Source organism: Mesoplodon bidens (assembly GCF_964165515.1).
Source record: "Mesoplodon bidens genome assembly, chromosome: 11".
Lineage (NCBI taxonomy): Eukaryota > Metazoa > Chordata > Mammalia > Artiodactyla > Ziphiidae > Mesoplodon > Mesoplodon bidens.
Genome location: NC_138167.1, coordinates 84,054,951 through 84,067,468, shown reverse-complemented (window position 1 = coordinate 84,067,468; position 12,518 = coordinate 84,054,951). Strand labels below are relative to the sequence as shown.

General features: G+C 41.7%; 1 protein-coding gene across 1 annotated transcript in view; it reads left to right on the top strand.

Annotated features, from left to right (window-relative positions):
* Positions 1–12,518, top strand: part of PLXNC1 (plexin C1) — a 147,834-nt gene that overhangs the window by 46,503 nt on the left and 88,813 nt on the right. Inside the window, exon 5 of the mRNA XM_081248722.1 lies at positions 9,271–9,385. Within this exon, the coding sequence (XP_081104848.1) occupies positions 9,271–9,385 (115 nt within the window). The remainder of the gene's footprint in view (positions 1–9,270; positions 9,386–12,518) is intronic.

Below are 12,518 nucleotides of genomic sequence, written 5' to 3'. Positions count from 1 at the left end.
GCGCCCAGCTCTTTGCCCCTGGACAGCTGACAGTGGCTGGAAAAGGGAGAATGCTTACCGTACTCAGAAGCCAGTTTTGTTTTTGGTCCAACCTCAGCCTCCAAACTACTTATCTTCGCATCTCTTTAATTGATGTAGCCTGACTTAAGCAGGTACCATTAGGAACACCCCTTTTAGTAAATATATGTTTTAATGGAATAGATCTTTTTTTTGAAATGACCTTATCTCAGGCAGCAAGCACTTTTGTAAGTATGTATCGATTGGCTTTTAAAAATTCCTCAAATGTTTTCACTTGTCTTGGTGACCTAGTACTTGTCCTGTTCCCAGCAACTCCTCCACATTCAAATAGATGTTCATATCTTCATTGGAAGCCTTCCTGCCAGTCTTTTGTGTTTTTGCTCTTGTGATGTTTTGTAACATTTGGGCACTTGCATCCCTCTCTATGGAGAATGGACCTTTTCTAAAATGCCCCATGTGGGATTCAATATTGCTCTCTGGAAGATGGGGTTGTTACCGCTGCCAGCTGTTTACTGGTGGGGAAACTGAGGTCCTAAGAGGCTAAGGAATGTGTTCCCCGTTACAGAACAAATGTGTGGGAGAGCAGTTTGGAGCCCAGATCTTCCTGACTCAAGAGACATCATTTTCCCATCTTTATTTCCTTGTTACCTATTTTTTATGAATGCCTCCCTTAAATTCTTCAGTTCAGGGTTTGCATTTGGGGATTAAATCACCAACTTTTAGTGCACTCATCACCCACCAAAGAACCACATGCAGTGAAGACCACAAATCCCTTTTGTGTGAGTGTTTCAGTCTGCAGATGTGTTTTACATGTGCTAAATAGCTCCAAGTTTCAAGACAAAGGTTGGTTTTCCACCACGCCAGTTAACTGGCCAGCCCAGTGAACAAAAATCAATGAAACAACTTATGCTGGTATCATGGAGACATAGACAAGAATTTAGTCACTTGAAAATTTAATTCTTAATCCAATTTAGCTAATGCTTGTTGAATACCAGGCCAGATACTAGGCCCTGGGGAAACAAAAATGAATGAGGATCTGCCTTGGAGAAGCTCACAGGTTAGTGTGGGAAGCAGGCACTAACCAAATAATTTCAATATGCTGTGGAAAGTGCTCTCATAGCTGGTGCTTAAGGCATAGGGAGACTCCAAGAACCTTTGGGAGGAGGAGGGTTGTGATTAAGAAACTTCCAAGGGGCTTCCCTGGTGGCGCAGTGGTTAAGAATCCGCCTGCCAATGCAGGGTACATGGGTTTGAGCCCTGGTCCAGGAAGATCCCGCATGCCACAGAACAGATAGGCCCGTGCGCCACAACTACTGAGCCTGCGCTCTAGAGCCTGTGAGCCACAACTGCTGAGCCCACGAGCCACAACTACTGAGCCCGCGAACCACAACTACTGAAGCCTGCACACGTAGCCCATGCTCTGCGACAAGAGAAGCCACCTCAATGAGAAAACTGCACACTGAAACAAAGAGTAGCCCCCGCTCGCCTCAGCTAGAGAAAGCCCATGTGCAGCAACAAAGACCCAACACAGCCAAAAATAAATAATTTTATTTAAAAAAAAAAAAAAAAGAAACTTCCAAGAAGCCATGAACTGTGTCTGCCTCCTTACATGGAAAAGGCAGGCTGATTGTTGACCTGGTGTATGTGAGCAACGCAGAAGGCAGTCTGGTTACCCCTATTGCCCAGATCCCTCCTGCATCTCTATGATTTTGTGTGTGTGTTTGGCTTATGTCATCCAAACCTTTTACCTAAATTCTGTTTCACTTGCCTGTGTAATAAATATAATAACAACTGTTATACTAATATTTACTGAGGCACTATTGGAAGCCTCAGTTAAATAGATGTACGTTTTTGAAACAACTCCATGAGATAGAAACAATTATTATCTGCGTTTCTGCAGTTGGAAAGCCGGAGACACAAGTGTGAGGGCATGTGATTTGCCCAAGGTCACTGGCTTGTAACTGGCAGACCCACTCTACTCTCCCCTTCCTTCACTGAAGTCTAGCCAGTCTGGTCTTTAATTAGTTCCTTGCAGAGACCAAGCTTTCAGTGAACTCAGGGCCTTGGCACATGCTGTTCCTTCTGCCTGGAATGCTGTTCCCACTACTCTTGATGTGGCTGGATGGTTTTCATCCTTGAAATCTGAGCTGAAACATCATCTTTCTTGACCAGCCTATCTAAAGTAGTTCCTTCCTGCTATATTTTTGATTGCTGCAGAAGACTTACCTCAGTTTGAAACTATTTAAATTATTGTCTGCTTATTTGGTTTTTGTCTGTGTGCCTCAACAGAATATAAGCTCATTAAGAAGGGAGCTTTAACTGGCTTAGGCATTCGTGTGTCCCCAGTGCCCAGTGTTTGATGTCTGGTGGGCACTCAGACAATATTTGTAGAAGGAATACTAGATATGGCACTAGGCCCTGGGGGTGCCAAGGTGAATAAGGTTAGCCTTTTCCTTGGGGATCTTATAGTCTGGTCAGAGACAGGCAATCAGCAACCAGTGCATCGTGCTGTATATACCAGGAACATTTGTAAGGTGCCCATGGGGACACAGAGGAGGGCGCGACTGCTTTGCCTGGAGGCTGGGCAGATGTGGAGGAGGTGACATTGAACTAGGAACACCATTTCACCAGTATTGCAGGCCCTGGGGCATTCTGCACATGCCAGGAAGAGCTGGGCAGTTTGCACTGCATGTGTTTATTAAGTAACTGCTCTCTGTGAGGCACCACGTACTAGATATTAGCGACCGATGTGTTTAGGAGCTTGTAGGCTAAATAGGGAGACAGACTTATCAACCTGTGATTGCCTGGGGATGAGTTTGGAGAGGAAAGCAGGAGCTCGATCATGGTATTGGGTATGAGATGAGTGTGGACATGTGCGTTCTAGGCCCCCGGTCATGAAAGTGATGTAGGGAGAGGCGTTTGGTGTAAGTGAAAGGGTGCCACTGAGGGTTCCTAAGTAGGAAGTGATGTGATCAGTTCTGTCCTTGAGAACACCTAGATGATGTTGTGGAGGCTGACTGAAGGCAGGGAGGAGGGAGGCCCATCAGAAGGCTGCTGCAGGAGCCTAGGTGAGAAGTGATGGGTGAGGGTGGACTGCAGGAGATAGTATAGAGAAATGCTTGGAAATAATAGGTCACAATCAACTAGTATGAGAGATGAGAAAAAAAAGAGAGTAAAAAAAGGCCCAAAGTTTTCTAATTTGATCTTCCGTTTGGATTATTACTCATTAACTGAGATCAGGCAGTGTTTCCCAATGTGCATGGCTAGAACTTCTAATCCCTCAACAAAAATGTTGGAAGATGGTGGTGCATCAACCGTTTCTGTCTCGGAAAGTTACAAAGCACACGGGCATATTCAAGGCTCTGAGAAGTCCTGCAATAGAGAAGACCATGAATTTTATTTAACTAGTGTTTCCCAAATTTCTTGACCCTCCTTTTAACATTAACACCTAAAACAACCCGAAGAACACACTTTGAGAAATGCTGAGAAGTGGAATAAAACCTATATTTTCCCGTAGGGCCCAAGCTCTGGGAGGACATATTTCCTTTTATCTTGGCATTTATGACATCGCTATCCCGGAAACCTTTGAAAATTTAGAGGCATTGGCACAGTAGTAAGAGTATGGATACCAGTGCCAGACTGCTGGGATTCATAGCATGCTAACCTCTCCGTGCCTCAGTTTCCTCATCTTTGAAATGGGGCCGATAACAATAATGCCTACTTCCTGAGGTGGTTGTAGGATCAACGAGTTAAGTCCCGGAAAGTCTAGAAACAGTGCCTGGCCCCTGGGGAGGGCTCAGTGAGTGAGAGCCCTTATGAGGGGCATTACAGGGTAGGAGATGAGACCATGGACTCTGAAGCTGCACTGCCTGGTTCGGTATCTCAGCCGCCCTGCTTCCTAACTCTGACCTTGGGAAAACAATATGGAGCCTTCCGTGCCTCAGTTTTCCCTAGCTGTAAAGCAGGGAAATTTGTTGTACCTACTTCATAGCTTTGTGAAGAATAAGTGGATCAAATCATGTGAAAGAACGTCTCCTGGCAGGTGAGGTGTTTTCACTTAAAAAAAAAATCTTCTAAATTGTCTCTGTTATTAGCATCATCTTCTTATGTAGATTGGATCTTCATCACTGGAGCTGAAATTCAGTTTTTCAGCTTTCCCGGCAAGTTATTTTGGTCTCGTATTTTGCCATCCCCCTTGGCTGACTCTGGGGGCCTGCAATTCAGAGTTTAGTTTTTCACAGTGACTTCCAATTCTCTTCTTTTCGGTCGAGATTGGTTTCTCCATCTTGTGGACTGATAGCATTAATGAAAGCCCCCTGATTCTGGGGACCACCTGGCCCTTCCTCTGGACTCCGTGCCTTTCTGAAAGATGCAGACAGCTGTTTCAAGTCACTTAGCAGAAGACCTTTGCTCTTGTGGCAAAAATCTACCCACAGGATGGACACAGTCTCCTGTTTCCCGAGAGAGAGGCTGGATTGTTTCCTTGTTAAAAGTTTTCTGATATATCAGTAGAGTATCTTTGGAACAGGTCACACCACCACTCCCATTCAAGCCAATTACCTGATATTTAGTTATCAGTTTACTTCAGGGACTGTCTGCTCTTGGTGAATAATTAGATTAGAAGATGCTGATGAAATTCGAGTGGCAGGAAGTAGAAGTTACATTTCTGAGTTCAGAGTTTCTATTTCAAGGTTGAGTAAGTGCTACATTCTGACCGAGAGATTCTAGCCTCACAGAGTCAGATTCTCAAGGTCCCCCTGCCCATCCCATGGGCATTTCACCTGCCTGGAAACTTCAGCTCATTTCCAGAGGTGCGTCTCCCTGTTCTTTATGTTGGCATGAAAACAATAATTGAAGCCATCCCCATTTTTAAAAAATAGAAATACTGTATAAATACAATACTGTAATAATAAATTTAAAAGTCGATCCAGCTGGGCACTGTTCCCAGACTACCAGCTGAGCAGAAACACAAATAAGTAAAGAAGAAAAACTGCTATATGATGCAGATGGCTTCAGTCTCATTGTTTTCTGCTACTCTTATATGCAAATAGATAGAACTGAAGTTACATTACAGATAAACAGGTTTTGTGGGCTAACCTGGAGACCTTATCACTGTTTATGACATTATTTCTGTGGGGAGAAAAGTGTATTCCATTTTACAAAAAGATGATTTACAAGCAAATTTTTGGAACACAATAGACTTGTGAGTTGGGGGCCTCCTGGAATTTTAACCTCTAGTTGGATGTTTTGTATTCAGGGCTAGTGAGGTGTGAAAATTCGAGGCATCTCAGATTCCCCCCCGCCCCGCCCCGCCCCTGTTTTCCTCCCAAATCCTTGCTTCTTCCCCTCTTCATCCTGGATGCTCTGTCTTACCTTCTCTATTCATCTGTTCCTGGGGTCCTCATCTCTGTCGCCTCATCCTGGCACAGCCCCACTCTCCAACCACTGCTGGGGCCCCAGGAAGCCAGGAGGAACTCTAAATGTCATTGTGTTTGTGCACCTTATTAAATGGCAGTTAGGGCTCACAGGAGGCCCTGCAGCTGAGGGGCCAAGCGTGTGGCTCTGAAACCAGACTTCAGCCACTTGGAGCTGTGCACCCTTGGCACATTATTGCACCTCTCTGAGCCTCCGTTTCACCCCTGTAGAATGAGGTGGTTGTGAGGACTACTGGGGAAGGACTAAGTGTAAACACTCAGAACAGTGCCAGGCACGGGGCAGTGTTCCTTCCAGGCAGGTACATGGTGGGGTAGTTACTCAGGGATATCAGGGTTTAGACAGATTTCCACAAACTCAGGAAGCAAACCCACTGTATGCAAATACTTTCTGAATTCCAAACAGCGAACTTAGAAACAAGTGTCTGGAATCTCCCTGTTCATGAGTCGGGCCCGGGGTAGAAGTTTTGAATGAACGTTATGAGTTAGGGGGTCAGGGAGGGTTGGTCCACGTGCTTGAATAGTTTGAGTGACAATCTCAAACTCTTATTATTTTGAATAGATGAAGCTCTACAGCAGATTTTATGAACAAGCCTGTTAAGTCGTTTCATTCACTAAGTTGCATCCACGGTTCTTTAACCTACCAAAGGTTTTTTTTAAATTAACTTTTGGGTTTGGTGATTTTTTTTTTCTTCAGGCAGTTTTTTTCTTTGCATTTGAGCTGGCTCTGTTTCCTAATTTGCAAGTAGGCTAGTGTCTGCACATTGGCCTTATTTTGTAGGCAAGAGAGCTAGCTGGAAATAAGGACTGGAAAAATAAAATACTGGTTGGGAGGCTTAGGACTTTTGGAGAGACCCTCCGTAGAGAGTGGGGTAATAGCATAAGATAAGAAAAGCAAACATATCTCTGCCCTTGTTTTCCAGAATGCGCTCATTCTAATTTGAATCCCATTTTCTTCCTATCTGTGGCCTGAAGAAATTGTAATGAAGCCAGTTAAGAGATCAGCCTATTTGAGAGTGCTTCACTGAGGATCAGCCTCACCAACAGTAGAGTCTGACAATGAGATTTTAATTTTATTTGGGCAAGGCTTAACTGTCTATGCACTTGACCGTCGCTTTCGTGGCTGTATAGGAATAAGAGTGATTGCTTTCAAAAGGGACCATTTCAGAGTAACTGGTTTTGTTTACTAAAACGTGGGAGCTGTAAGATCTGTTCCCCCTCCTGAAGAAATCTGTGTGGGTAATGTGCTGTCGTGAAGATTTTATAATCTGCCATACTGGAGGAGTAATAAGATATTGTTGTTGGTTGACCATCTGGTTATACATTCTTGGTGTCACAGTTTGCTTTTTTATTTTTTTATTTTTATTTTTCAGCTGGTGAGAAGCAAGGAATAAGAGTTTAGAAATCTCAGAGGTGTTTTATAAACCAGGAATTTATGTTTAGTTGCTTAACATGGTTAAATTTTGTTTTCACCTTATACAAAATAGAAATTGAAAGGTCCACTTTTATATATATATATTATATATATATATATATATTTTATATATATATATATTTCCCCCAAAAGACAAACTGAAAACCTCAACTTCTAATTTGTTGCCTCTCTGGCCCCAGATTCAAACTTTTAGCTTACATTAAAGATAGTCTCTTGACTGCAAGTACAAGTCAGACATAAATCATAAGGAAACTCTAGAAAGAAAAATCACCTACAGAAAGGACCTATAGAGATTTCATGTTTCATCCATTCATTCAGAAATATTTATTGAAACCTTAGTATTTGCATACCATGCTGCCAGACACTGAAGGATTTATAGAAGAAATATTAAAGACATTCTCCCTTCCTTTGAGGATCTTACAGCTCACTTGGGGGGAAACGACATAGACATATGAAACAGTTAAGTTGTAATTCAAGGCAGCATTTGATTAAATACCCAAATGTGTGGTGCTGACAAGAGATGCCATAGGAGTTCAGAAAAGGGAGTGATAATTCAGTGGCACTACCGTTTTCTGCCTACAAATTGGCAAATTGTAGCACTATTTGTATGAAATATTTTACACTTGTTTTTTTGGCAGCCTTAGGCCTTGACTCCCAGGCAGTATTAAGAGCCTACAAAAATATTTGTACTCCAGTCTCTCTAGAACTGACTTTTTTCTTTTTTTCTTTTTTTTTTTTTTTGCCTTTTTTGAGGCAGAGGAAGTGCCTTATACAAACCAGAATGCCTCTGAGAGTCAGGTAGTTTTTGACAGTCATCATCACTTTCAAATACAAAATAGGAAGCCAACCTCATCATTCCCTGTGTTTCAATCCAGCCGTACATGTGCCTCCATCGCAAACTCTCCCTGATGTTGAAAGGAGGTTTAATTTGAACTTAATGTCCGTGATGGACGAGCTAGCCGTCAAGGGTCAGGTGAATTTATGGCTTTGGAGAATTGCTGATGAAAATCCCTGTGGTCATGAGAAGGAGAAGGAGATGACACAGGTGGAGGAGAGTTTGGGCGCAGATGTGCTCCCTGAAAGCAGGGCTCCCCAGGATGGTAGAATATGATGACATGCTGAAAGTATTGCACTTGGGGGTGATGGTTAATGAAACTTGCTGGCTTCCTGTTCTATTTTTGTCATATTCAAATTAGCTCAGCGCTCAAAGATGAAGCCATGGGGCCTAAATTCTTAAGAATTAAAAAAAGAGAGAGAAGAGGAAAAAGAAGAAATAAAATGCTTGTGAAGTCAAATGCACCGTTGGGGACCACACCTCATGCCACTCACATCCTTTCAGGGACTCCCCAGAGCTGAATGTGGTTATTATTTAGTTGCCTTTCAATTTCACGTGATTCATGAATTTTCAGTTTTTTAAAAAACTTACTGTCACTAGTTCTCCTCCACCCCTTTGTGTTAACCTTGGGCCTTGAGGAGGCGGAGGTAACAGATGTTTTGTTCTTTCTTTCCTTGATACCGTTCAGGGGATGTCTGTGGAGCCCAACACCATTCGGAAATCACACGGCCCTTGGTGTTCATTCTTCTTGTTAAGTTGGTGGCCCTACTGGTGAGGCAAGCGTTCCCAAGTTCGCAGGACCTAGAGTGACCGAGAGAGGCATCAAGCAAAGCAGTGATCTCACCTTTCCGCTTATGATGGTGTTTATCAAAGTAGTTGGCCCTGACCACAGCTTAAGATTTATTTGGGGGCATCCTCTGAGCTGGCCGACTTGGCAACGTGGCCCTGGCAAATGTTTTACCCAGTATCTTTTGATATAATTTGTCATCTGTTGAAATAAATGTTATGTAGCAGATGGTTCTGGAATGTCTTATCAAATTCTTGGGAAGACTCTGCCCTTGCAATATGTTTATTTGATTATCATACTGCAAAGCACAAAATGGTCGCTTTAATTTTTTTTTTAACAACAAAAAAAGTTACACAAGGGGTTGATATTCTAGAAGTGAATCGCAAACTTAAAATGTATACAATGTGTAAACCCTTTCTTGAGCTGTTCTGTACTAGGTTTTTCTAGAAGGGGGCTCTTTAATTGTAGAATGCAGGAGAAGCTGTGTTTTGGATGTATTTGGCAATGTTATCTTGAGAGATGGCTCAGGAGTCTAAGTTCAACATGTCCACAGTTGTTCTCTGCTCTGAGACATGATGGAAAAAATGCTCTGCTGGTTTCCTGTTGCTTTTCATGGTTTTAGCATCACGTTCTTATTCTTTCTTGAAATCAGTAATCCACTATACAAAGCCTGGCATTTTGAACCGAAGCCAAGTATGCGAAAGTTTTAACTGATGCATGTGTGCTGCTTTGCTGCCATCCCCCTTTTTTTCTTTTTTGATAGGTGTACTTTTAAAGAAGACTGTGTGCATTTAAAGAACTCAGAAAACTGGCTGGATATTTCATCTGGAGCTAAACAGTGCCCTCAAATTTACCTCTTTCGAAGCAGTAAAGATAAGGTAAGAGGAAAGATGTTTAATTGGTCTCTACTATCTCCTTTTACACAACGGATGCCAACTTCCTTCTGTGTGTAAAATATCCATTAACGATCAAATAAGCTTAGTTATGAGAGTCCGCTCATTTAGTTAACTTGATACTTAGTGCCCACCAGATGCCATGCACTCTGCAAGGTGGTGGGGAGGTAGCAGAGAATAAGACACATCATGGGCCTGCCCTCAGGGAGTTTGTCATCTTATGCAGCTAAAGATGACCTTTATTTGTTGAAATGAAGGAAAAGATGGACTACTAATGTCGCAGAAAAACACATTGATAGGGACTTCCCTGGCGGTCCAGTGGTTAAGACTTTGCCTTCCAATGCAGGAGGTGCGGGTTCAGTCCCTGGTCGGGGAGCTAAGACCCCACATGCCTTGTGGCCAAAAAACCAAAACGTAAAACAGAAGCAGTATTGTAACAAATTCAATAAAGACTTTAAAAATGGTCCACATCAAAAAAAATCTTTAAAAAAAAACCCACATTGATTAAAAAAGAGAGAAAAATAATAAGTTCAGATTCATGGTCAAGGTTCCTTAAATGTGTCTTAAGTGTCAAATTTTGTTGTTTTATGGTTTCTTTTCCTGATGTGTTCAGACTTCTCTTGACAACTGTCTTATGTGCATGGCTTCAGGCGATGTTGATAGAGAGGGAGAGAAAGCAGTGTGGGCAGTGACTATCGCAAGGGCGGTGTTCGCTGGAAAGTCCGTGGGCTCTTGCTATGGCAGTACCGCCATGGGCAGCACATCAGCCCTGTGACTGGATGAGAGAAAGGTAGCAACGTGAGCATATTCAGGCATTTTCTGATTCACATACCAACTGTGCCCCATGGGAGAATGGAATTCCTGCCTTGCAATCTCGGTGGCTGGAAGGAGACATTTTCTCCCTAATTATAGCTCCTGTATTATGGATAACTGTACAGAATCACCATCAGCAGCCTTGACCTGTCTGTTGAGCTCACTCTGTTTTATTTGAATGCCACATTAACAAGGAGATGGGTCACTTTCTCTTTCCCCTTACACTTTGCCATTTCAAATAGCAAGAACCGTACCACTTAAGAAGATTTAACATTTAATAAAGGAGAGCCAGAGCATTTAATGAGGGATAAATAATAAAAAGAATCAAGCTTTCAGGTCATAACTGATCAGAACTCATGGATTTCAAGTTATCTGACTGTTCTCACTTTCTGTTGTCCTCGTGTGGGTGGCAGTGTGGAGGATGGGTGGGGGTGGGGGGCCAAAAAAACCTGTCGAAGCCTTCATCCAAGCCTCCATCAGCCCTGCACCAGAATGAATAGATTCTGTGAAAAGGATGCTTATGCATCTAAGTATAGGTATGGCCAAATTTTTATTTCTCTTATCAGTCTGCAGAATAGCCGACTTTAGTGCTGATAGAGACTGGTAGAAAATACCATGATCATTGAATACACCCAGGACTCTGATGAGTTAAGATTACACAAAGCTTTTTTTCTTTTATCATTTTGAAAATGTTAAGGGTAGCACTTCGGCGCAGTGCGGTGAGGGAAAATAACTTGTTCATTGACTGAAAAGCGCTGCTTACACAATTTGCTGACCTATCTTTGGGTTCACTAGTATAAGTTAATCACCATTCACATCTAGTCTGGAACATTACAAAAAATGTTTACCACCCAGAGAACTATGGGTGCTTTCTTCCCCACCCTGAGTCCCACTGTGGTTTACCCGAATCCCTCTAGAGTCTTCCCACAAAGCCATTACCTCACTCTCTCCAGCTAACCACCACTCTCAAGGTAAAGGAGATACGAGTTTAGTAATTTGAGTAAAGCGATTCTTTGAACCCAACTTTGGGCTGATTATTTTAGTAATTTTGATAAGATGTCAGTCTCCATCTCTTGGTCATATTATTTCAAAATATTTCCTATCTTGATTGTTAGCTGTGACTTGCCTGAAAGTCTTAGATCTTTGGTTATTTAAAAAATTCCTCATCCCAGACCCATAGAGATGGAAGTCTATGGTTTTCCCCGATTCTGTCTATTAGCTTGGTTCAAAGAGTGTTTGCTCACTGCCCATCACATACCTAATAACATTCTAGTAACTTTCGTGGTATGAGAAAGAAAAACCCATATAATACAGAGACCCTGTTTCCAAGAAGCTTTGTCTCTTTACACAAAACAATTAGAAGACAGTGTATCCTCATCCTCGTTATGAAATTGGCATTAAAAAGAAAGAATTAGAGCAATTCCAATTGTCTTGGAGGGATTTCGTGAGATTTTGTTGAGTAAAAACATCAAGATGCAGAAAAGTATGTATAGCATGATCTTGTATTGATCCAAAAAATGTCCCTGTATATGTTTATGTATGTATGTCTCTGTATGGTTATTTGAGCATGGAGAAAAACATGGAAGGTTGTAAACATAGGCTCCCCTGATGGAATGACTCATGTGGTGGAGGGAAGGTCAGAGACAAGTTAAAAAAAAACAAACAAAAACACAGATAACTGAAATCCTCATACACACAGACAAAACACAAAAAGGGATGTATGACGTCTCATTTTTGCATTATGTAAAATTATATGTTTGTATACCTATAAAGAGATTTTTAACAGTCAGTAAAAATGGCTTATACTGATAAAAACGGAAAAAATGTAGGAATAAAAGTATTTCCCACAAACAGCATGGTTCCTAAAGGAGAGACTAGAAATATTCTTTTACAAATCAGAACAGAAACATCAATTCCATCACTGATGCAGCCAACGTTGTTTCTAAAGTTGTGTCCCGTGTAATAATACAAGAAACAAGTAATAGAAATAATTATTAGAATGGAATAGACAAAAATATCATTATTTGATAATCTTAAGTGGTTGTATATCTGTAAAATCTAAATATATTAGCTTTAAAATTTTTAATTGTTCAGGAAACATTCAAGTAACAATAACCTTACTACATGTAAGACCAACTGTTAACATCCATTAATAAAAGATCCCATTCATTAAAAACAACAGAAGTACTCAGGCACAAACCTGAAGAGTGAGGTATATACCCTGTATTTTAAAATCATTTTTACTAGGAGATACATGTTGAAGCCAGCTACCAAAATAGTGATTTTGGCTATGCAACCGCTTGTC